The 27,627-nt window shown below is 41.7% G+C and overlaps 1 protein-coding gene across 2 annotated transcripts in view; it reads left to right on the forward strand.

Annotated features, from left to right (window-relative positions):
* The window catches only part of LOC126179391 (nardilysin-like), a 343,267-nt gene that overhangs the window by 105,677 nt on the left and 209,963 nt on the right, over positions 1 to 27,627 (forward strand). For both annotated transcript variants that reach the window (XM_049924604.1, XM_049924605.1), the window contains exon 10: positions 25,149 to 25,367. In XM_049924604.1, coding sequence (XP_049780561.1) covers positions 25,149 to 25,367 — 219 coding nt within the window. The remainder of the gene's footprint in view (positions 1 to 25,148; positions 25,368 to 27,627) is intronic.

Genomic DNA, 27,627 nt, shown 5'->3' on the forward strand with positions numbered 1-27,627 from the left:
TTAAGATGGTCCAATTCTTGTCAAGCTTTCTCCATCTGAAATGGCATAAGCTCTTCTCGCCAACGTCCAGTTTGGACCTTCGCCTGAACCACCAGAAGATACCTGCAAATCGGCGGCTTTTCTGCCTTGGGTTTGAGGAAGCCCGGTGTGTACAAGATCCCTTGCCACTGTGGGAAGGCTTATATTGGTCAGACAATCCGGACCATTCAGGACCGATGTGTTGAGCATCAGCGGCACACACGGCTGCTTCAACCTGAGAAATCTGCAGTGGCGGAGCACTATCTCACCGAGGGACATAGAATTCTCTATGACGAGACACAAATGGTTGCCCCTGCATCTCGCTATTGGGACTGTGTTTTAAAAGAATCCATAGAGAATCTTTATCTGGCAATCTTATTAATAGAGACAAGGGTTATCTTTTAAGTAAGACTTGGGACCCGGTGTTATCTGACATTAAAAGACAACGGTCTGTGTTTCGATCGTCGGAATAAAAATTTTTTAATTTTTGACAGCGATATCTCGATTTCGCCTATTTCCACCACTGGCGGCGCGGTATGTTTACTGCGCTAGAGGGCAGTTACGGCACCTTCTCGCGCATGCGTTGTGGGTCTTCTGCGGCCTATATAGGGGCCACCGCTTGCGCTAGGAAGTAAAACACGAAACAGAAACATAGTTATCAGAGACCTTCCAAGACGACTGTCCCCCCAGGCAATCAAAATAGACTTGACTGCCCAGGGGTACGTCGTCAAGGTGGTCCAGCAGATGGGCAGCATAGACAGCAAGTGGCCGCTGTACCATGTAACACTCCCTGACATACCTCAAAACAAGAGGGAGATTAAGATGGTCCTGGCTGTGCCTGTCACCACGGAGTCGCTGCGCCGTAAAAACAAGACGGTGCAGTGCTTCAGGTGTCAGGGTCTGAACCACATCGCTGTGCACTGCACCATGCCAGTGAAATGCAGGAAGTGCGCCGAGGCCCACGACACTAGGACATGCACACTGAAACACACGGACCCACAAATAAGGTGCGTGCTGTGTGGCAAAAACCACACAGCGGGTTACCAAGGTTGTGAGGTCCACAAAAGACGCTCACAGCATGCAAAGGGTGCAAAGGCCGCCCCCCACACACGTAAACAAAACACGACAAACCCAATCAGTCACACAAGAAAACAAAATACAACAACACACACAGACAAGGCCTGGGTAAAACCAAGACCGGACACACCCAGGGCAACCTATGCAGAAGTGGTTTCTCCCCCGAGAAACCATGAAAGCGTGGCCCTGTCACCACAACACCAACCACAGTCACAAGAACAACGCCGGGAAACACACAACAACAACGACCAGGTCCTCCAAGACAGAGGAAGCTCTAGGGAACACCACACACAGTCCCCACCCACGGATCAGTTGTTAGGCGTTACGGTGCAGACCATGAACCTCATCATGGAAATGATGAAGGAATTCAGGGAAGCCCAGAAGCAGAACACACAGATCCTCGCTGCCCTTCAGGCAACAGTCCAGCAGTCGCTCCCCTCTGCGACTTCCTCAGTAGTTTCAAAACCCCATCATGGATAGACGACCAAACATCCAAGGCCTGACAATGTGCGTCTTTAACGCAGACGGCATTGTTAATCAAGAGGTCGAGTTCAGAGAACTCATGAAGGAGTTCTCCATCGACATATGCATGATGGGGGAAACCCACCTAAAACCGGGAATAAAAGTGACAGTTCCCAACTACGTTAGCTACCGCAAAGACAGGCCAACCCAAGGTGGAGGAGTGGCCATATACATAAAAAGAGGGATCCCCCACCACCAGGTTTTCTTACCAGCTACCAATAAAATCGAAGCAGTGGCGGTGGAAGTAGCCACTGCCACTGGACCCCTAACAATCGTTGCAATCTACCGACCCCCACAAGACCAGATAGATGTGGAAGACATAGCTACTCTAGGGCAAATTGAAGGCAAACTCATAATAGGGGGCGACTTCAATGCCAAACATCCTGATTGGAATTCTAGAGTAACCTCCAGAGCAGGCGCCAGATTGCAACAACTAGCGCGCAACCACCATTTCGAAACGTGGGGTCCAGTCGAGCCCACACATTTTCCCAAAAATGGAGGCAGGCCTGATGTGTTAGACATAGCTCTCACCAGGAGGATTACGGGGTTTGTGACTGCAAGGACAATCAACAGAATGTCCTCCGACCACAACCCAGTGATTCTAGAGGTCGACGTGGGAGAATGGGTAGCACTCCCGCGGTACCAGACGTCTTACAAACGTACAAACTGGGAGCGATACCGAGAAACTGTCGCCTCTGATATCGCTCGCGCTCCGCCACATACTGCCGAAACAGTAGAACAAGCGCTACCAGACCTAACAGGTACCATCCTGCAGGCAGCAGAAGAGGCCACCCCTCCACAAAGGGATGGCCTGCCGCCGCAAATACAGCTTCCAGAACACTTGCTAGCTCAAATTCGACATAAAAACAGAGTGGCAAAAGAGTGGAAGATAACCAGAAACCAGGCCACAAGGAGGCTGCTCAATCGTCTACAGAGAGAGTTGAAGGTAGCGCTCAATGAGCACAGAAACCAGCAATGGCAAAACCGCCTCACAGCCCTCAAAGTAGACGATCACACACTTTGGCAAGCAACCAAACAATTCACAAAAAGACGCGCCAGGATGCCGCCACTGCACGGCGAGCAGGGTATGGCCTACAACAGCCATGCTGAAAAGGCCAACGCCCTCGCCGACACTTTCGAGAAGCAGTTCCAAGCGGCAGAACCCCAGGATGACGAGCATGAAAGAGTGGTCCGTCGTCAGCTGGCTTCTTCCTCAATGCTGAGGAGGACCCAGAAGATGAACCCACAGTTTTTGCCCCTGAAGTCGTGGCAAAAGTAATTAGGTCTCTCTCCTCCAAAAAGGCGCCAGGACATGACAGTGTCACCAACCAGTTGGTCAAAAACCTCCCACCCACGGCGATCGAACACCTAGCGAACGTCTTCAACAAGATTACTCGTACCCGCGAGTTCCCAGCTTGCTGGAAACACGCGGAAGTGGTCGCGATACACAAACCAGGAAAAGACCCTCTATTCCCGCAGCACTACAGGCCGATTAGCCTCTTGCCAACTCTCAGCAAGATCTATGAGCGCCTCCTGCTAAGACCCATACAGGAACATGTTACCAAAGAGCAACTTCTGCCGGATTTCCAATTCGGATTCCGGCGGAACCACTCTGCCCCACAACAGATCATGAGAGTGGTTGAAGCAGCCACAGAGGGCTTCAACCACAGAGGCTACTGTGGGATAGTGCTACTAGACGTAGCCAAAGCCTTTGACTCAGTATGGCATAGAGGGCTACTCTACAAATTGTACACACAAGGGTTCCCCGGGAGCATAGTTAAGCAGATCAAAAGCTATCTCTCGAACAGAACTTTCTCTGTCAAAGTAGAAACAGCTACCTCCACCAAGAGTCGTATTCGTGCTGGGGTGCCACAGGGATCGGTCCTGGGGCCCGTTTTGTACAGTCTGTACACTACGGACACACCAACGGCCCCCCTGGTGCACACCGCTCAGTACACTGATGATACAGCCTTCTACACAAGATACGCGAACAAGGACCTGGTCATCCGTAGGCTACAAAGGGTCTTAGATGAGACGGAAACTTGGGCCCGTCACTGGCGAATCACCATCAACTCAGAAAAGACGCAGGCAATGCTGATTACCCGTAGGCTCGGAAGGTGTGAACCTCCTCAACGCCCCCCCCCCCCCCCCCTCCTCTTTCACCTAAACGGAACCCAACTCCCCTGGCGCAGAACCGCCAAGTATCTTGGCGTAATCTTGGACTCTCGTCTTACGTGGAAACCCCACATAGACGAGGTCCATAGGAAGGTCTGCGCCATAATGTCCATCCTGTACCCAATCCTCAACTCATCCAACTCCCTTCGCTGCTCAGTAGGAGTGAACGTATACCATGCCCTGATCCGGCCAGTCATGGAATACGCGTGTCCTGTCTGGGGATACGCGGCGAAGCAGCACCTGGACAAACTCCAGAGGCTGCAGAACTGCGCCCTCAGGAGGGCACTGCGTCTACCTCTTGGATTCCCCATTGACGATTTGCATGCCGCTGCTGAAATCCCACTCCTGAGAGAGCGTTTTCAAGACCTGGCAGGGGCCTTCTATGAAGGTTCTTCCAGGTCGGGAAACGCCCTCATCCACTCCCTAGGTCGGTATGACATGACCTGCGATAAACACAATCGCCCCATGACGATCTTCAACGACTAAGTTGAAGAGAAAATCCCAATATCCATTCCCAAATCACGCTCCTACCCAAATTACCACAACTATCTCGCCAAACCTCAGGCAAGTACCAGACACACACAGAACAATCATCACATCTCACAGACGCCAAAAAAGTACACAAATAATCACACACACAAGAACACAAGGGAGTAAAAGCCGAAAGGCTACAAACTTCCCCTCACACTTCCCCAAAGAGGGGAAAGTAATAGATGAGAGCAGCAGATCGTGCACTCTCACCTGAAGATGGCGGCCAGTTGGACCGCGGAAATATTGTGTCATGAAGACGTTATGATCCGGCTGCATACCCGAGAAGAATATTATCAATTATTATGCCGGGAAAGCCTTCATAGCCACATTCATGTGTTAATTACATTTTGGGTGACACATTAACTCCTGATTAATCAAACAACGGAAAGTCCAGGTTGGAATATGATTATAGAATTTCCTAAACAATTTCATGTATTCTGTACAGTCTACAAAATTGTCATCCACATTTAATTTTACGGAATTATCTTCAGTTAAAAATTCATGCTGTTTGTTTTCATATTAAATTCGTTGCATGGTGCTCAGTTATATACATCCTTTAAGCTTTCATTCGCTTTCTTTGATGCTACTTCTGCTGTGTTATTTGTTATTAGCATGTTGCTGTCATCAGCAAGATGAAAATTTTACTGGTGTCAAACATTGTGTGGGAAGCCATTAGTGTATACCAAAAACAATATTGGTCTTACGATGCTGCCCCAAGGGACTCCTACTTCTTAATATGCCTGGAATCTGATAAATGTTTCGCCAAACATTTTGCTTCATTGGAAGCCTGTGCTACCTCTCCCCTTTGTGCTTTGCTTGTCAAATATGATCAGAAACAATTACTAGCATTTCCTCTAATTCTTATCAGTAATTATTATAGGTTTTTTAGAAGAATTTTGTGGTCAATAATAGCAAAGACCTTAGATTAATTTAAAAATATACCTGTGCAAGGTGCATACGACCCGGCACAACTGGGAGATCCGGGAAAAACCCGGGAAATTTTTCATCCGGAAGAAAACCGGGAAAAACCTGGGAATTTTTTAGAATTCCGGCAATTTTTCGTTGTTTTAGTTTTCAGTTAAATTTTTGTAATTTTGACTGGTAAGAACCGACACTCTAACAAAGGATATTACTGTATCCCGCCACTGCAAAATAATACCCCGGCATTAAAACATGAACGAGAGAAAAAAAAACGAAAATAAAACTTAAATTGCAAAGGAAATGCGCCTATAAAATAACACAGCGCACGTACAAGCGTCTGCCAACAGCAAAATGTGTCAAAGGCTTTAGGAAGACTATGCAGTGCTTCATTACAACGAATTGCCTCCAATGAGCGTGACGTTACAACTGTTTACATTAGATTCGTTTAAGCAGTAATGAGCGGGCTCATGCACACGCGCATTTGAGTCGCGCATGAGTAATACGAGGGCTATCCACAAAGTACATTACGTTTTGGTATTAAAAATAAATAAAGTATTGGAAATTTTTTTATTATATACAGATGAAAGCCACACTTAAATACTACTTTTCTACATAGATGCCATTTAAATTAAGGCACTTATCGTAGCGATGGACGAGCTTGGTAATTCCTTCGTCGTAAAATTCGGCTTACATTTAGTGGTTTTTCTATTTCTTCTTCGTTTACTGCTCTCACGTCAAATGAAAACAAGACGGATTTCTGTGGCTGGGAACTATCAAGTGAATTAAAATACATTCACATAATTACGGAAGTCTAAAATTGTTACTAGTTTCAGATTTTATTTTATTTCCACCTTTCTGACAGTCAAGCATTAATCGCCTAGCAGAGCAATAAAGTTATTTTTGTCGATTTGCTAAAGAAATTTGGCCTTTATTAAGCTTTCCTGCTGAGGCAGCAAATTTCTTTGATACGAAGTGTTTAATTCCACACTATTGGCTAGTTTCAACTGTTCGCTGTATTTCAAGTGCACTTTTTCATCTTCTAGCACTTATGGCATTATGCCATAATGAAGAACCAAACATGAGATAATACAGTACTGGTACTCCAAGCAAATTTACGTCCCGAAAACCATACCGAAAAGCTTAATATCAGGTCGAGGCCAACATTATTGGGAATCTGGACATACAAATGTGCGCTTTAAGGCGAATTATGCATTTTAGTATGGTTAACGAAATTCCGACGCTCATGAAGTATCGTCTGAAGTCGTGTTTCTTTTATGACATAATGTAAGAAAGATCTTTTAATGTTTTACACGTACGAGCATACTGGCTTCCTACGTCACCGTAGTTGCACAAGCGCGGTGTCGCCTATTTTGTGGCGCTCTCTGGCAACTGCTGAAATGAATCTATTTCTAACAAGTCGCGGGAAAATATTGCGAATTGTGGTTCGAAAAGCGTTATTTTCAAAGTAGATTTCTTTTACGCAAGGTGAACTATGTGCGAGAATGTACGATGAATTTCTTAAATCACAGAGCGTTTGCTCTCATTTAAAAATCAAGTCTCTGATGACAAGCCATTTAGAAGCATTTTGAGCCCAGAAGATCAGAGATTTACGTCGGTATTAAAAATTTTACATCCACATCTACATGATTACTCTGCAATTCACATTTAAGTGTTTGGCAGAGGGTTCATCGAACCGCAATCGTACTATCTCTCTACCATTCCACTCCCGAACAGCGCGCGGGAAAAACGAACACCTAAACCTTTCTGTTCGAGCTCTGATTTCTCTTATTTTATTTTGATGATCATTCCTACCTATGCAGGTTGGGCTCAACAAAGTATTTTCACATTCGGAAGAGAAAGTTGGTGACTGAAATTTCGTAAATAGATCCCGCCGCGACGAAAAAAGTTTTTGCTGCAATGACTTCCATCCCAATTCGCGTATCATATCTGCCACACTCTCTCCCCTATTACGTGACAATACAAAACGAGCTGCCCTTTTTTGCACCCTTTCGATGTCCTCCGTTAATCCCACCTGGTAAGGATCCCACACCGCGCAGCACTATTCTAACAGAGGACGAACGAGTGTAGTGTAAGCTGCCTCTTTAGTGGACTTGTTGCATCTCCTAAGTGTCCTGCCAATGAAACGCAACCTTTGGCTCGCCTTCCCCTCAATATTATCTATGTGGTCTTTCCAACTGAAGTTGTTCGTAATTTTAACACCCAGGTACTTTGTTGAATTGACTGCCTTGAGAATTGTACTATTTATCGAGTAATCGAATTCCAACGGATTTCTTTTGGAACTCATGTGGATCACCTCACACTTTTCGTTATTTAGCCTCAACTGCCACCTGCCACACCATACAGCAATCTTTTCTAAATCGCTTTGCAACTGATACTGGTCTTCGGATGACCTTACTAGACGGTAAATTACAGCATCATCTGGGACCAACCTAAGAGAACAGCAGAGGTCCCAGGACACTTCCCTGGAGAACACCTGATATCACTTCAGTTTTACTCGATGGTTTTCCGTCTATTACTACGAACTGCGACCTTCCTGACAGTATTGGCGTATTTGTATGATGTATGTATAACATACACTAAACAGATCAACATTCTATGTGAAAGCTTAGCTTCTCTTGTAGCTTATTAATCTTAGAGACAAATATTATATGCGAAAGGTTTGCTTTTCTTGTAGGAACACTATGTATAGCAACTTAAACCATCAAGTTTTCCTGTTGTTGGAATTCGAATTTATACTTCCGTAATACGAAAATTTGCAGCGGACATGTTGCTGCATATCAAAGATCTTTCCAAAACGTGTTTTTTCCGCTTGAGTTTTGTTTTCTAAAGTGCCGAGAAATTCTACGCTGCTGTACAAAACCATATCCATTCAAAGGATTGATAAGTTTTACAGTTCCGACGGAAAGTATACTGTCACTTAACATGGAAAAAGTGTGTTTTCACCCAGGAGAAAACGTATTTTTAACCGGGAGATCCGGGAAAAATCCGGGAATTTTTTTCCTTGTCCACATATACACCCTGCTGTGACACAGTTATTCTTGCCTAGTGCATCAAGTACTGCTTTTATAAACTGTTAAATGGCTGGTTCTGTACTTCTGCAAGTAGAGAAACCAAACAATGCTTCACTGAGTAGATTATATTTATTCAAAGAATTCAGCAATATTAGGAGAAGGATGCATTGCTACTCACTGTAAAGATGACACATTGAGTTGTGGACATCTGCAATGTTGTGTCAGTATGCAACTCAACATGAAACAATGGTGAGCCCAGGTTGGAATATCAACAATTATGAAAATGATAGTTTGTTACTCACCGTAAAGACGACACATTGAGTTGCAGACAAGAGCAGTGAAAACACTGTTACACACTAAGCTTTTGCCCAGGAAAAAGCATACACACAGTCACACAATTCATTAGACTGGCTTTCACAATGAGTTGTATTATTTTTGACAATGACAACAACTGAGAAATGGGCCTACAGTTTTCTATATACTATGCCTCACCTTTCTTCAGTAGAGGCACAACTGCTGTGTGTTCCAGATGGTCTGGAAAGTTACCTGAGAGCTGAAAGACTCGTTTATTTTTTATATTAATGAGGCTTTTATACTGCTTATGCATTCTTTAACTACAAAGATTGGCTTTCATCTGTACCTGCTAACTTCTTACTTTTTAATTTTGGTACTGTTTTCCTGCATTCACAGTGTGGTCGGTAACATATCATTATATTTGCCTTATAATTTTTTTCTGGAACATCATTTGGTTTTGGGAATTAATGATGTAGTTTCTTTGGTATACCTGAAAAATATTCATTCCAAAAATTTGTTACTATCTGTGAATCATTTATTGCCATACCTATGTCTTTTTTTTGTAAGTTTACTTTTGTTACCTTCTTTTTTGTTTTACACCTTTCCAGACTACTTTGCTTTCATTCTCAGCATTAAATTGTGTCATGACACTTCAACTACTCAAATTAAACTCAGAAAATGAGTACAGAGTGTCATTTATTAAATATTAAAATTATATTTATCTAGTATGTTACAAACCCTCATAATAAAATATTCATAGAGTACATAATTAATTAGGTTCCACAGTAGGAACATTTTATGGCCTAGAAGCCATTACAGAAAGATAGTTCATGATGCTTCAATGCCACTTAAAGTCAAAAGCAACACCACACAGCTTTCCTAACATATATTTCCAGACGCATAAGTTATCTGACATTTCACATCAGTAATACCAATCATTAATACTAACAGGGCACATATGGCTCCAAAACAAGCCCAGCTCACAATTATTTCAACACAGATTTGTGTTGTTTATGTACTCCCAGTTGTTCTATGTCCATGCTATATGGGGTTTGTTCCTCTCTGAAGGAAATGATTTGAGATCTCTGTAGACTTAACTACAGTAATCACTGCAAATTCCCATGTCAAGTGCAGAAGACTGACTGCAGTAGCTCAACTTGTTAAACATATGTTTCATTACATCCGGCCCCTCACACAACCCACTTTTTATTGTTATGGTTGCCACCGTCATCCTCCCAGTGGCGCACAACATGCAGCCTATTGAGTGCTACGTACTGTTGATTAGCAAAGACATGGCAGCTGGCACAAAGTATTCTGCAACAACGCACACTTTGTGTAAAACTTTCGGTAATAATTTAAGAGCTCGGGCTCACTACGAGTATTTCTTATGGAACTGAGATATTTCATACACATGCTATTATTTCTTTATTGGGTGTTGCTATTGATGTAGAAACTTTTGCAAATGGCTGCTCCAAAGTTTAAGCATTGTACAGAACTTAGAGAATTTTGCATCCACATTGTTTTCTGTATACAGCTTTGGTTTAACAGTACCCTTAAAAATTTTGAATTTTGTGTTTTTCAGTCTTTTGTTGATTAGTTTATCGAATATGGCTTTTAGTTTCATTTAGTGGCAGGGATAATCAATGTGCCCAAGATATTTTACATTTACAACACAGTGTTTCCTGTATTTATTTGTAACATGATCATCAATCACTGATGCTGAGGTTTTTGTTACCTGTCTTGCACTGTTGACTAACTGTGGCCAACTGTGATAAGCCAAAACCATGAAGAATGTTAACGTGACTACAGCTGGTTTCAGCTATGATATTTGTTGATATTTATGTCTGCATAAGATTATCTTGTTCTTGGGTTTTTAAACTTTGTTCAAAAACTCTCAGCTAATTTATTCAAAATGTGTCTGTGTTGTCACTAGGTGATTGGTACACACTGAGAACTATTATTCTTCTTTTGTAAATTCCAATACCTGTTAGTTCAGTAAAATTTAAATACCTGTTAGTTCAGTAGGTGATGTCTTAAAATGTTTGTTGTCATTAACTGTGGTAAGGTCATGTCTGAGTTTGTACTGTGTTCCCTTCATGGTGTTTAGACAAGGTTATCCAGCTTTAAATGTAACGTCCAACATGGCCGCGAATGTAGAAGTGTGTGATTCTAAGTTGAGAAATAGTTATAGTTATGTGGTAAAAAGGGAGTTTGTAAGAATTGTAATGCTGAAATAACAACGTTAAAAGAGCGAATTTCAAGCTTACAATTCATAGTTAGTGCTTTAAGAAGCATTATTGATTCACTCAAGAAAGAAAATCGGGATCTACGATCGAAGCCAACACCAAATAAAGTGATTTAGTTTAAGAGTAATAAATTGTCTGAGTGAATAAAAGTTCATATAAAGATAGTTTTCCAAATGCCAAAAGAACAACAAACTCTGCTGAAACTGTTACATTTTCCCATAAAAACAAATATCATGTTTTGCAACAAGTAATTGTGATAACGACTCTCCAAATGAAACTTCCTGGTGGATTAAAACTGTGTGCCCGACCGAGACTCGAACTCGGGACCTTTGCCTTTCGCGGGAAAGTGCACTACCATCTGAGCTACCAAAGCACGACTCACGCCCGGTCCTCACAGCTTTACTTCTGCCAGTACCTCAGTCGTGCTACCTGTCATTTTTTCCCCCTAAGGTAAGTCTTTCCACTCCCGGGATTGGAATGACTCCTTACCCTCTCCCTTAAAACCCACATCCTTTCGTCTTTCCCTCTCCTTCCCTCTTTCCTGATGAAGCAACGGTTTGTTGCAAAAGCTTGAATTTTGTGTGTATGTTTGTGATTGTTTGTGTGTCTATCGACCTGCCAGCGCTTTTGTTTGGTAAGTCTCATCATCTTTGTTTATATATAGGGTGTTACAAAAAGGTACGGCCAAATTTTCAGGAAACATTCCTCACACACAAAGAAAGAAAATATGTTATGTGGACATGTGTCCGGAAACCCTTACTTTCCATGTTAGAGCTCATTTTATTACGTCTCTTCAAATCACGTTAATCATGGAATGGAAACACACAGCAACAGAACATACCAGTGTGACTTCAAACACTTTGTTACAGGAAATGTTAAAAATGTCCTCCGTTAGCGAGGATACATGCATCCACCCTCCGTCGCATGGAATCCCTGATGCGCTGATGCAGCCCTGGAGAATGGCGTATTGTATCACAGCCGTCCACAATATGAGCACGAAGAGTCTCTACATTTTGTACTGGGATTGCGTAGACAAGAGCTTTCAAATGCCCTCATAAATGAAAGTCAAGAGGGTTGAGGTCAGGAGAGCGTGGAGGCCATGGAATTGGTCCGCCTCTACCAAACCAATCTGTTGTTGAGAAGCGTACAAACACTTCGACTGAAATGTGCAGGAGCTCCATCGTGCATGAACCACATGTTGTGTCGTACTTGTAAAGGCACTTGTTCTAACAGCACAGGTAGAGTATCCCGTATGAAATCATGATAACGTGCTCCACTGAGCGTAGGTGGAAGAACATGGGGCCCAATCAAGACATCACCAACAATGCCTGCCAAAACGTTCACAGAAAATCTGTGTTGATGATGCGATCGCACAATCGTGCGCGGGTTCTGGTCAGCCCTAACATGTTGATAGTGAAAATTTACAATTTGATCACGTTGGAATGAAGCCTCATCCGTAAAGAGAACATTTGCACTGAAATGAGGATTGACACATTGTTGGATGAACCATTCGCAGAAGTGTACCTGTGGAGGCTAATCAGCTGCTGATAGTGCCTGCACACGTTGTACATGGTACGGAAACAACTGGTTCTCCCATAGCACTCTCCATACAGTGACGTGGTCAACGTTACCTTGTACAGCAGCAACTTTTCTGACGCTGACATTAGGGTTATCGTCAACTTCATGAAGAATTGCCTCGTCCATTGCAGGTGTCCTCGTCATTCTAGGTCTTCCCCAGTCGCGAGTCATAGGCTGGAATGTTCCGTGCTCCCTAAGACGCCGATCAATAGCTTCAAACGTCTTCCTGTCGGGACACCTTCGTTCTGGAAACCTGTCTCGATAAAAACGTACTGCACCACGGCTATTGCCCCGTGCTAATCCATACATCAAATGGGCATCTGTCAACTCCGCATTTGTAAACATTGTACCGACTGCAAAACAACGTTCGTGATGTACACTAACCTGTTGATGCTACGTACTGATGTGCTTGATGCTAGTACTGTAGAGCAATGAGTCGCATGTCAACGCAAGCACTGAAGTCAACATTACCTTCCTTCAATTTGGCCAACTGGTGGCGAACCGAGGAAGTACAGTACATACTGACGAAACTAAAATGAGCTCTAACATGGAAATTAAGTGTTTCCGGACACATGTCCACATAACATCTTTTATTTATTTGTGTGTGAGGAATGTTTTCTGAAAGTTTGGCCGTGCCTTTTTGTAACACCCTGTATATATATATATATATATATATATATATATAATCTGTGCTCTATATATTGTAACTCAGTTATCACTTAATGTAAAAATAATGAAATTAATGCAAACTTAACATTATATTTTGTTACACATTGACTTGTCCTACATCAGAATGTACTATTTGTGTACTATATGATTACCAGGACCAGTAATACTGTACTCTACTCTAATTCTAAAGAAGTCTTACAATATGTCATGAATCACAGTAGAGCAGCGATTTCATAGTCACAGAACATACAATACAACATGTCCAAGAAACGATGTCCTAAGAGTAAACAAACAGTCTCTCACTTGCCCGAAGTTCATCACTCTGTGACATCCTCCCCACCCTGGTCGACCTCCAAAGATACGGCCAGCTGCACAGGACGACTAATGATGTGACCTTCCGGTATCCGGGGTATTATTGTCCTTACTCTGCCGTCTCTTCCTGCTAGTTCCTTTTCTATCCTGGCCTTCTTCCACATATGTCGCGGACGAAGGCCCTCTTGGATCAGCACAATGTCGCCAGAGCGGAAGGGGATGAATTGTGCTGATGGGCGTTTAACTTCATGGTAGTTTCGGAGCTCCAATAGGTATTCTTTAATCCAACAGTTCCAAAAACTGTCACAGAGTTGTTGTCTCAGTCAGAATGTCTTGTTAAATTCGTGTTCGGTGAAGGCTCTGGTCCCGTCGGAATAGTCATAAGTTTTTCTCCCATCAGAAAATGGGAAAGTGTGAGTGCATCAGAATCATCTCCTGGTGTGATGGGCCTGGAGTTCACCGCGGCTTCAGTGCTGATGAAGGTGGTGTTCAGTTCCTCAGTGACCTTTGCGAGTCCCAATACCTTCCGTAGGCAACGCTTTATAGTGCCCACCATTCTTTCCCACCATCCTCCCCACCAAGCCGCCCGGGAGACAATGAATTTCCAACTAATACCGTGGTGGGCGAGGAACTGAAAAGTTTTTGTGGTGGTTAATGCCTTCCAAAGTTGGGCTAGTTCCATATTTGTGACATGGAATGTTTTCGCGTTATCTGTATATATCGTATGTGGTAGTCCGTGTCTTCCGGCGAATCGCTGAAGTGCCATAAGAAACTTGTCCGTTGACAAGTCTGTACAGAGTTCAAGGTGTACAGCTCGTGTGTTAGCACATGTGAAAAGAGTGATATATGACCTGTGTGTTTCCTTCCCCACTTTGATGAATAGTGAGCCAGCAGAGTCTGTTCCGGTTACAGCAAATGGTTTGACAGGCGAAACTCATTCACGTGGCAGTGGTGCTTCAATCTGTTGCCCTCGTGGATTCTTCAATATCTTGCATGCAAGGCATGAGTGTTGGTTTCTTTTGATGGCCTGACAAGCTCTAAGGATCCAGAATTTGGTCGCAGTTTGTATAGTACAGAACGAACACCAAAGTGATGGAGGCAGATGTGTGTCTCTCGAATAACCAATTGTGTGAAGTAGTGGGAACTGTCAAGGAGTACAGGGTGTTTTTGTTCCCTATTTAGGCTAGTGCACTGCAGTCGACCTCCTAGATGTATCAGTCCATCTTCTATGAAAGGATTGTGTCGTGCGATTTTTGACTCTCTTGGCAGTGGTAAGTTATTCTGAAGTGCATTTAATTCGCTGGGGAAGGAATCTCTCTGACCCACTCGAATCCAATACATTTTGGCAGCTGGTAATTCGGTGGCTGTAAGTTCTCCCGAAGATTTATTCTTCTGATGAATGTTGTGTAGGAAGCGGAGAGTCCAGCTGTGATACGAATGAGCTTCCAGCATGAGCTGAATTTAAATAAATTCAGAAGGCTGGTTGGCGTAGATATTGACAAGACTTGGCTATGGGTTTTCTTCGTCTTTTCTTCGGGAGGAATTTGTACCATCGTTGGAGTATTGTTTGGCCAGCGTTCAGGAGGACGTGTAAGCCAAGGCGGCCCATGCCACCAAATATCCAGAGAATTCATTTGGTAGCCGAGGAGTCCACGTGAGAGGTGGTCAGCGGGATTGTCTGGTCCTGAGCAGTGTTTCCATTGCGTGGGAGTCATGTGCATTTGTATCTCAGTTACATGATTACAAACGAAGGTCTTCCATCTGTTAGGATCACAGTGAATCCAACTTAGTGTTATTGTAGAATCCGTCGACAATATTGCGTGGCCAATGCGGCAAAAGTAACACAATAGTCTGGTCCCAACTACTGCCGCTAAAAGTTCGAGTTGAGGCAATGTCACCTTCTTAATAGGAACAAGTCTGTTCTTGCTACAGGCTAAATGGGTTATGACGTCATCTATGTATGTAAAATGCTGCTCCATATGCCTTTTCCGAAGCATCACAGGATAAGTGCAGTTGAGAGTCTCTTCCACGAGTTGTAGCTATCCATCTAGGGACACATATATGTGACAATGAAGGTAAGCTAGATATCCAGGTGCGCCATCTTGCCCCTAAGTCCGAGGGCATAAGTTCATCCCAGCCAATTCCTCAGCACCATGTGTCCTGGAATAGCAATTTCCCAACAAGTGAAACAGGGGAAAACAGTCCGAGTGGGTCATAGAATTTAGGCGTACATTGTAAAAGGAGTCATTTGGTGGCTGGCTCTTCTCATGACCTTCTGATGATTTCGCTAGGATCGATACAGAAGTAGTCACTTGCTGTGTTCCAGTCTATGCCTAAAACTTGAGTCTGGGTGTGGAGTTCTCGCCCTTCTGCTCTCCAGATAGTTTCGAGTTGTTCACAGTTGGTAGCCCATTTTGATAAGGGGAGACAGATCAATTTCATTAGGGTTACAAGTTCATAGTATACAGTTATCACCAAATTATCACCTTGTACTGAGATCACAAAGTCGTCCATGTATGCAGACTTGTTTATAAGTGGCGCTACAGTGGGAAATGCTGTCATACAGTTGTTGGAAGTTTCTCTTAGTGTTGCAGAAAGTAAAAATGGGGCTGTAGGTCAGGCCGAAAGGGAGTCTGTTAAAACGGTACTCTGTTAGTTCGTCCATCGTTTGAAGATTTTCTATTTGATCCTGGCTAATTTTGAACGAGAAGAATCCGGTCAAGTCTTTGTCCTTTTCGTTCAAGGTTAATTGAAGGAAAGGTTGTGTGTTGTCCGAGACTATAGCCGTAGAATATAGTCTGAAACACAGTAAAATTTCCAGAATCTCTGGTAATTGGTTCAGTTCTACTTTTAATACCTCATTCAGAGACGGTGCATTGTTTTCGTGAGATGAGGCGTCAAAGACTATTCTACACATAGTGGTTCCGTATTTTTCCTTCCTCACTGCATGATGAGGGAGATAAAATAGCTCCTTTCCTGAGAGTGGGGTAGGAGCGACCTCTACTTGCCCCTTCGTAATGTAGTCTAGCATAAGATCGAAATACATTTGCTTAAAGGTCTCTTGACATTAAAATCTATCCCTAAGGTGCTTGAATCATTTTTCCGCGATCGGTCTGTTGCTCGAAAGCACTGTATGTTGTCTTTTTGGAAGTGTAACCACTGCTTGATGATCCTTTACAGAGAAAGATGCTCTAAACTCTTCAAGTAGTCTCGTATTCTTGTTTGTCACAGTTAGATTCTGATCGGCAGTAATCCCTGTAGTTTCCAAGTCCCAAAAGCATCTAAAATCATTGTCCGAGTGCAGGGGGGTCGATCAGTCTGAGCAAAATTTACCACGGTTGCATGCACACAAGCTTGTGACTTGTTACCACTGAGTATCCGGCCAAACAGAGAAGGAACTAACACTAAGGTTTCAGAGATGCGTATGGGCGAATTGTGCTTCACTATCTTCCAATAAAAATTGCCTCCTACAAGAATCTCCACGGGAAGATCTTCTGTTGAATCGGTTTTCGGATCTGCTAGCGTAATCTTACGGGCATCTGATAAACTCTTTATATGTTGTGGAACCAAAGGCTGGCGAGAAATAACGTGAGTGCTTTCGAAGGCATTAAGTGGCACTGAAGAATTCTGCCAAAGCCCCTTCATATGAAACTGAACAAGCCTGCGGTGGCGTGGGCGTGTAGGGTATGATTCAAAGGAACAAACAGTTAGTTCTTGTCGGTCTGCCGTTTGCAGTTTCAGATCATCAGTCAGTGATTTTGCTATGAAGCTGGACTGACTACCTGCGTCCAGTAGACATCGCGTTGTCCTAGACATCGCGTTGTCCTGCTCAATCCTGTAGGTCCTTAGACGCATACTTCAGCTGTCTGAATGTACGTGTATCCGTGGGGAGCGACAGATACCTTTTCCGTGGAAGTAAAGTATGTCTGACTCCTAATATCCTTTTGTTCCTCACAAATGGACTTATGATGCAGTCTTTTAAAGATAACACACCGAGCCTTTTCTTTCTTTTTGCAATTTGACACTTTGTGCCCACGTTGAAGACAAACAAAGCGTCTGTTTGCTAGTTTCAATTTATCTATTCGTTCATTAACGCGTACGATCTTCTTACAGTCTTGCGCCCAATGACCGCAAGATTCGCAAAAGACACAGAATTGTTCCTTTACGCTGGTATCCTTCAGAGTTGATCTTTTAGATTTCTCGTGTACGTGAAGTGTGGACGCTGTCACCGCGTATCTTCTGCACGGTAAGGGCCCCATCGACTTCCTCGTTCAGAAACTCCATCAGTTGCAAAATGTCCCCTTCGGATATTCCCATACGCTTGGCGTGAATTATCCAGCGGCGGCATATGTCGTCCGGGAAAGTGGGTAAAATTTCGGCGAGAGGACTCGACCGTATCCGTTCACGTCTTCCCCAAGTGCCCAGAGCTTGAAAACGTCGCTGGCATTCTATGAATGTTGAATTAAGTTCCTCTGGGGTAGACAGCTGAATTGGTTTTATGGCTTCAAGATAATCTAAGTGAGCTTGAATTATTCGATCTTCGTTGCCATAACGCGCTCGGAGAATCCTCTTAGTTTCTGCGTACGTCTCGACCTTCACCGCAATACCGTCTACTAAATGCTTTGGTTCTCTCGAGAGATAGCCGCTAAGAAAGATGTGTTTATTAATTGTAGTTACTGTCGGATCGTTGTCAACGGACTGCTCAAAATGCTCCCAGAATCGTGCTCATGTCTCGATGTCGCCTGATTAAGGCTCAAGCTCGATCGGCGGAAGTTTCACTGAAGCAGTGGGAACACTAATTGTTACAGATTGTACTGGCAGATTGTCGGGAATATTTATGTCTGCTACCGATTTCGCAAGCTGTTTCTCTATTTCGTGAGACAATCAAGAAATTGTGAGTTTCGCGGTGTCTGTATAATCTTTGGATTTAAGAACATTTTCTTCGTATTCATCATCGTCTAACAACGAGTGAATATCCTCATCTAATTTAACGATGTGGTTCAGAACTCTTCCCAATCTGTCATTGTAGTATTTATAATCCACGATTTCCGATGTGTCTGACAACCTTGCAGCTTCCTTTACGAATCGCGTAATGTTTGCTCTTTCTCTCATACGTTTTCTCTTTAGAGAGTGTAATTGTGCTTCTGGTTTGTGGTCTGGCATGTCCATTCCGTCCGATTACACTAAAGTTTAAAACAGTGCCGGCTAGCGATCAGCTGGTCCTAGTAACGCGCTATCTTTGGATCGCTAGTCATAGTAGTTCAATTGATGGTTGCTAGATGGCAGCACTAGTAATAAACAACCTACAGGCGTTGCGTAGGATCTGATAATTCGTTAAAGCGCTAATCGAACAACTACAATAGCTGTACAGAGCGGCAATAATGTAATCAGTTGCCTTTACAAATGGCAGCACAAAACATGTCTCGTGAAAATTCAGTTGGACTTAACTGTGTATACAGGCGGTTGTCATCGAAGAGCTTGTTGGGTGGTGTGACAAATCGCTGCAGTAAGCCCCCTCGTAGTATTGCCGCGTGACATGCGTCTAGAATTTGTGGTTCACAACAGCAGTCATGGAAATGGTCTCCCGGGTATCGGCACCAAATTCTTATGTTGTGAATCACTGTAGAGCAGCGATTAGCAGTCTAACAACACTTTATTTCATAGTCACAGAACATACAATACAACATGTCAAAGATACGCTGTCCTAAGAGTAAACAAACAGTCTCTCACTTGCCCAAAGTACATCACTCTGTGACACAATAATAGTTGCTCTCTCATATGGTGGAATTGTTATATTTTACATTTCTGAATATTTACACCAGTATTTATGCAAAATATGGCACACTTTAAAGCTTTTCATTTCAACTATAAATTTCTGTTTTCTTTTTTATTGACTGAATGCTTTGATGAAGGATTGTTAAATCTGCATGAATTGCAGTATTACTTGCATTTATGACTTCTTTCTGAAATTCTGATGCCTAATAAGAAAGTGTTTTGCTGTGATGGAATCTTACCTTTCGTGAGCTAATTGGAGAAGTTTCTCCACATTTAGGGACATTTTTAAATAGGGGCACATCTTTTCTTGATTGACTCTGAAAAACCCTAGTCCTGCTACAGGTGTTGGACTGCCAGGTGTAGAAGTATGAAACCTGAATTACCCTACAGATGGTGCTAGTCATCAGTGTAGCGCCCATAAGACTGCGACTGCAGCACCATCTGCTTCCTGTAATGTCTGACAACAAATGTCAACACACAGTAAACCAAGTTCCATACGTTGGTGTCTGTTTCAAACTCGTAAAAATACTGAGTTTTGTGCCTAACAACTCTGATTTGTGGACAGCATTGGTTTCCTGTTATCATTTGAAGAAAACTGCTGCAGAATCACATCGAATGCTTGTCGGAGCTTTCGGCGAACATGCTCATGGGAAAACACAGTGTTTTGAATGGTTCAAAAAATTCAAAAGTGGTGGTTTTGACGTGAGAAACGACAAGTGCGGGAAACCACCAAAAAAGATCAAAGACAGTGAATTGCAGGCCTTATTGGATGAAGATAATATTCAGACTGAACGGGAACTTGTAGAACAATTGAATGTCATGCAGAAAGCCGTTTCTCTTTGGGGTTGAAAGCTGTGGGAAAGGTGCAGAAAGTGGGAGAATGGTTTCCACATGAACAGAATGAAAGGTACTAAGCAAATCGAAAGAAATGCTAGGGTATGAGGCTTATTCTCCAGACTTGGCTCCATCCCATTATCATCTGTTTGCATCACTGGGCCACACTATTGCTGAACAATGCTTCAATTGATATGAAAATGTACAAAGATGGCTCGCTGATTGGTTCGCTTCAAAAGAAGAACTGTTTTTTTTTTTTTTTTGCTGGTGTTCATAGCTTGCAGGAGAGGTGGGAGAAATGTATAAATAGCAATGGAGATTATTTTGAATAAAACATTGTTTATCAGTTTCAAATAACAGGCATGTAATTATTCAACCAAATTCTGTTTTCATACTTCTACACCTGGTGTAGAAAAGAAGAATTATACAGTATTACATCTTTTTGGAGAATTGATGCTGTTGAGTTGATGGTAAAATTAAACTGCAATAAGAAATGAACTAAAACATCAATTTAACTTCCTCTTTTCATTCTTAAGTTCCATAGGGGTTCTCAGAGTGTGCTTTTGGACTGTTGGGTAACACACGGCTCAATATTTGAATGTGCACTACTAAGTGTGTGACAGATGAAAAGTGTTTGCTTGACTAGTATTTGAAGGAGAATTTTTGTTGTATATAAATTTTTAGGAAAGAGGGAGAGGAGCAGGGGAGGGGTGGGCGGTGGGATGGAGGGTGGGGGAGAGGGTGTGTGCGTGCACAGCTTACTTTTGATACTGGATGTAGCTGTGCAGATGTACAAGTGAACCCTACAAGCAGTATTAATTTGCCAAGACATTCATTACTTGTTTGTCTTTTAAAGAGACAAATAATTAACATTAATAATTGTTTCTCTTTCTGTGGCCAGTGGTCTTTTAATGAGGTGTGTGTTACACTAGGAATCATGTTTATTATTGTATGCATTTTTGTTACAACTGGTTTTACATACCAAAATCTGTGTGCTGTGCAAATTGTACAAAAATCAGGCAGATAGACCAAAGTACTTTTTGCATCAATAATTGTAAACGAGTAGAAGTACGTAGGAAAGAGGCAAGAGTGAGGGAGAAAGTGGTAATCTCGGACAAAAAAGATACTGTAGGGATGGATTATATTCTCATTACATTGGGTATATAATAATCTTAAATTATACATCAATCTTATCCAAAATGTTTTTAGCAGTTATATGAAAACCTGGAAGTTGTTTGAAAATTACGGATTCAACAGATATGTGCATTTTATGTAGGTGATGGTAGATGTACTAGTAATACAAAGACATTGACATATAATCTCCTCATCATTAGCATGGGGAAAAAAGGTTCACTGTAAAGACAGGTGCATAACAACGAGGCCATTCTGCAGTCTAATAAAACTTCAAACGGTTATGTTGAGGTATTGTGATGTGGTTGCTCAACAATGCAGTTATTACTTCTCTTAATGAAATGTTATTGTTTAATCTGACTCATTCATAGTCTCTTTCTCATTATTTTGCACAATCAAACAGAATCATACAAAAATAAGAACTAATTGTGTAACCGTTATTTGAATATCTAGTAAAATAAATGACTATTATCCTGATTAAAATTATTTGTTTTTTGACATCTTGCCGCTAAAGTGTTGCCATATCAGTTACCGGCTACAGTTTGATTATAGATAACACACAAACATGGCAGGTCACTGCATAAGTGTTGTTACTTTAAGTGTAATGCGCAGCATTGTTGGATGTGGCCACTGTGAAGTATGATGGGAACACGAGATGCTCTTTTGATAACTGATTTCAAGACTGAACTTCACCATACTTTATTTTTGGTAGTCCTGAATTTAAACTCGTGTCCTAACTTTACCACAACCACATGATATTCTATCTGAGTAAATGGTGGACAACAATCTGCAGCAGATCTACACGAGATGCTGCATAACCAACTGATGAGCAGTCCTGGTTACATAGTATAGGCAACACGAGCAAATAAAAAAGTGAATATGATGATGAAAATGATGTGGTGAAGTATTAGAAATAAAAACATTACATTTAAACTAACGTATTGAATAAAAATAATAATCAAAGTTGTTTTGGTAAGCTTTAGAAATAAAAACTTTCAAAGCAAGTGATGAGATTTGAATCCATGGAATATTTACAGGAATATATCTTAACCACTAAGCTACACCACTGCCCTATGTTACATTGCTATGTTTTTGTCTTTTCAGAACCAGTTGCAGTGATGATTTGCTGTCTTCAGAAATTTTGGTGTCACTTACAAAGCATATTTGATGTAGGCCAGTAATAGTAATAATAATAGTAATTATTATTATTATTATTATTATTATTATTATTATTATTATTATAATTATTATATTGTGATGCCGTATCGTGTCTTGTGTGAAAGGATCCAGCAGTGTTTGATTAGTGCTGTATATGGAGGGTATGTAGTTTGTTAGCATCATTGTGTGTTTCCATTATGTCTGATGAAATGCGAAATAAAGGGCGGGCCCATGAATTGGGCTCCAGAATTCCGAACACATCAAGAAAGAAATCGGGACAAGAAATTGGAAGTGTGCTGACAAATTGCTGTGGCAGTTTGGCAATGATGAACAGTTTAGCCGTGATGTGGATGATACGATTAAACTGGCTCAAACACGTAATTGTCAACCCACAAGTTATTTTTATCAGACTATAATATTAAAATGTGAATTATCAATAACTTATAAATCTAAATGAACCGGTCTTTGCAAGTTTCTTTCTAGTAATTTAGACCGAGAATCAAACATGACACAAAATCTTGAAGCCCTAACCACATTCATATTTTCAAATAGAATCAGAACCAGAATTTTATTGTCTCATAACATACATGTCAAATTACTGATTTATTGTACAGGAGACTCATCAAGCTTACAACTATAATAGGTTGTACATGGAATACAACATTTACTAGAACTATTACTTTTATCCTGCTCAAATGGTCAGATCATCATTAAAAAATTCATTAGTAGAGTCATAGCATTTTTGTACCAGAGTGCTATATAATTTCCCTTTTCTGAATCAGTTTCAATCTTTGGAAAATTTTTCTATATTAACTTCTTGTATATTTTTATTCCCATATATTGTGGGGTCTGCACGTAAAGATTAAGTTTATGTGTAGGAAGCATGAAACTTCTTTGTTTATAGTTTCATATCCAGGATGGAAGTTATTTGGAGCAAACAATTCTGGATTATTATTTGTGAAAAGAATAATTTCATATAAATATAGTGAGAGAACACTTAGTATATTTATGTCTCTTAATAGTGGCCGACAAGATTCTCTTGGCTTTGGACTACATGTATTCATTATAATTTTTTTCCTGTAAAGTTGATATTTTTGTCAGATCACTTGCATTTCCCCAAATGACAATGCCATGTCTCACTATTTCCTCAAAGTAGCTATGGTAGACTATCTTTTTCATGTCTATGCAGTGACATTGGTTGAGATTGACATAGCAAATACCAGGCTGTCATTTTATTTTTTAACTAGTCTGTACTTGAGGACCATGACAGATTTCTGTCCAGCTGCATTCCTAAGAATTTAACACATTCTGCTTTGTTTGGTTCCAGGCATAATTTGAATATCATTTATTTTTGACTGTTTTGTCTTAAACTGCGTAAGCTGTGTTTCTGGAATATTTAGTTTTAGGTCATTTAGATGGAACCACACATCCAGATTTTTGGGAGTCTTTGGCATTTTCGGGAATTTCTCCTGCATTTTTATTTTCTATCAATACTGATGTGTTATCAGCGCATAAAACTGATTGATGATTTATATTTATGGATAAGTCATGTATGTAAAAGAGAACTGTATTGGGCCTAGAATTGATCCTTGTACCTCTTATGAGACAGTTCTCCATTTCAATGAACATTTTCCTTTGTCTGGTGTTATGACTATCCTTTGCTGCCTCTTTCTCAAATATGGCTTACACCACTGTAAGGCACTGTCTATAACTCCGTACTTTTGTATTTTATGTAATAATAGTGTTTCACACAGTTGAACACTTAAGATAAGTTACAGAAGATTACGGCAGCTTTTTGTGATTTATCTAAGGTGGAATTAACTTTATTTGTACATTCAGTAATTGTATAAATTGTACTTTTGCATTTTTGAGGTTACATTAAATTTGTTACAAAAATTTTGAATCTGGATTGCAACACTCATTTCAAATATTTTAGAAAACGCGGGAAGAAGGGAAATTGGATGGTAGTTTCCCATATCTTCTTGAGAGTCTTTTTAAAATAATGATTTCACTTCTGCATATTTTGGAACATCATATTAATTATTTCAGACAGTGGGTGTGCGATTATATTTGAAGCTACTTTGATTAACTAGAGGGCAACTCTAATGACAGGTTCACAGCTGCCGTCTTCTCAGATAAAAAATGAAGGTAGCTTAAAACTTGGAAGACAGAAGTTAATACACTGAAAGTAAAACAAGTGATCAGCCTTCTGGTGGAGGGTGTATCTGTGTGTTATCAGGGTATGTCCAATTTCAGCTCTCTTAGGACAACTGGATTGGAAGAATGCTAGCTCATCAATAAGGAATGTTACTGGGGTGCACTCTGTTGTGCTTATCCTACAGTTCTGGGGTGTAGCTGGCAAGGAGCTGTTAGCTGTGTTATGAAAGAGATGGAGCTTATTTAGCATACTTTTTGTGACTGTGCATTGTACTCAACATGCATGTCAGATACTTTAATATTTTGTGTATTACTTGTGAATTCTGGCAGTGGCTAATGGCTCTGGATGACTTAGCTGTGGTTGTCATTACAAAATGTGACAACACAATTGCATACCATCTTCACACAGCAATATTAGTTCTTGTAAGTAGAGAACAGGCACTTGAAATCATAAGCAGCTTACATTGAAGAAGATTAAATATGGCATCCAACTAGGTACCAAGCTCTCATTTCCTGAATTTTTTATACAGAGCTAAAATTTTATGCTGCTCATTGCTTTGCTTCACATGATTATTTATTTAAGCATATTTTAAATTTATCATGTTGGAGGTATTTCATTTTACTTTCGTCTATGTTGATGCTACTGTGATCTGATTTTTATATTTAAATTTTGAATGCGCTTTGAAGTCAGATGGTGGATACATATCTTTTGTCACAGGTCTTGAATGTAACATTTGGTTACATAGAGCTACTCAAGAGAAAGGGTGCTTCATTCAGTATTTATGAGGAACTTAAGGCTTCCGAGGACATGGATTTTCGATTTGCAGGAGAAGTCAATGCATCTGAATATGTTGAACGTCTTGTTGAAGCAATGCATTATTATCCACCTGAGGATTACCTGACAGGCAGTGAGCTCTACTTTGAATACGATCCAAAGGTCTGTGTATATGTCCAGTTACCTTGTGCAATATGTGATTATAAATGAGAATTTTGTTTTACTTACGTTCTGTATTACATGTTTATGTTTGGTTTGTTTAATCACAATTGAGGCTCATGCTTTAAATACAAAGGTACAAGTTAATAAAACTTCTTACTGTGAAACATGCACACAGTCTCTCTGTCTCATCCTTTCCCCACCTGTAAGCCCAACTAAAAATGAATTGTTGCGCTAGGTGGAATAGGAAGATATGGGAAGACAAAGTGTAATGAAGACAATATGGATAGAGTAGGAATTAGAGAGACCTCCCTCATTTGCATGTTGCACATATGGATGGAGGGAGGAGGTGGGGTCAAGTAGAGCAAACTAAACAGAGGCCATTAAGAAAACAATGTTGAGGATGCAAGGTGATAACATATAAGTTATCCAAAGAATGTTGTAGGATGAGAATATAGAAGTAGCAAATATAAATAAAGTGAATGAAAGGAAAGAGTGTCAAGCATAAGGGATCTGTTTCTGAATGAATTGTGGAAAGCAATGCATGTCTTAGAAGACTTTTGCAACCATCATCAGCATGTGAGGACGGGGCGTGAGTCGTGCTTGGGTAGCTCAGTTGGTAGAGCACTTGCCCGCGAAAGGCAAAGGTTCCGAGTTCGAGTCTCAGTCCGGCACACAGTTTTAATCTGCCCTGAAGTTTCAGCACTGTGGTTGTCGGTACCCTCGTACAAACGTCCCTTGGCCTGTCACTGCCCCAATGTGTTGAATAGGTCTTGCTGTTTGTCTCCACCTCACATCAGAGGCGTTCGCATGTAAGCTTCGCTTCGGAGCATACAAACGTCATCTGCGATTTAGTCATACAGTAGTAAGCATGGCTTCACAGTATTCGTTTAAAGAACAATGAGATATGGTTTTTGTTTATGGGCTAGCTGACAGTAATGTGCATGAAGCTCGACAGTTGTGTGAGGAACAATACCCAACAAGACGCCACCCAAAACCGCAAACGTTTACAGCAATTCACCGGTGACCTGGCAAAACAGGCTCATTAGCGGGATATCTTGGTGATACTGGAAGACTTGGAACACAACGGGATGCACCTACGACAAGTACTCAAGCGATTGCACACGACATGGGGGGGTCACTCATCAGTTAGTCTGGGAGGTTTTGAGGGATGACGGCCAGCATCCATTTAGTTCTCATCCTGTCCAAGACCTAAATCCTGTGGCGGACTATGAACACAGGGTAGGGTTTTGCCAGTGGTTTCTGAAATGTGTTGCACGAGATCCTGACTTCCCCACCATTGTGTTGTTTACCAATGAGTGCATCTTCCATCAGGATGGCCTTTACAATGGTCAAAACGTTCATTACTGGGCAAGGGGAAGTCCTCACATCACATACGTCCACGGACACCAGGAACGATTTTCGCTCAACATTTGTGCAGGCACTGTGGGTGACCATCTGATTGGGGCGGTCCGTCTACCTCCTTGACTTACAGGTGCAAATTACTTTCACGTTTTGCAAGAAACTCTACCCGGCCTGCTGGAAGATGTTCCCCTGGACATATGGCTACGCATGTGGTTGCAGCATGATGGGGCACCCTCACATAACAGTCGTGCTGTGCACAGATATTTGAATGAACTCTTCAACAGCTGTGTTATTGGCAGAGGTGCTCATAGGTCATGGCCCAGCGATCGCCAGACCTCATGCCATCAGACTTTTGCCTTCCAGGTTCTAATTCACCCGCCAGGATGTAAACCACGTAGAAATAAAGGGGAATTAATGGATCACATTCAGCATGCCACCAGTCACATCAGGGCAATGCCAAGAATCTTTGAAAGCGTTCAGCAAAACACCGTTCAACGTTTCAGAGCTTGTGTCGCATCAGAGGATTGCCATTTCGAGCACATGCTTTAAATACACAATGTCCTAGCTACAGAAAAAGCCCTTTTCAGGGCCAACACTATTTGTAAAAGACTTTCTGTGTGCAAACTATCAGCTGTTGACGGGTTTGTTCCTGGTACTTCTTATCACGAAACTACAATGGATGTGTCGGGACGCCAGCAGGATTGCACCCAGAGTGGAAGGCTGGTGCACTACCACCGAGCCTGTGGGTCACCTTGTATACATCGCAGCCTCCGGCAGGCAAGGCATTCTCGGTCATGCGTTGTCCAGAGCATCCGGCAACAGGGCAATCCTGCGGCCAATTGGAGCATGTAGGGCCAAGTTTCTGTACTTTAAAAATTGTGTGTCGTCGACCTACACA

Source organism: Schistocerca cancellata, chromosome 1 (genome assembly GCF_023864275.1).
Source record: "Schistocerca cancellata isolate TAMUIC-IGC-003103 chromosome 1, iqSchCanc2.1, whole genome shotgun sequence".
NCBI classification, from domain to species: domain Eukaryota; kingdom Metazoa; phylum Arthropoda; class Insecta; order Orthoptera; family Acrididae; genus Schistocerca; species Schistocerca cancellata.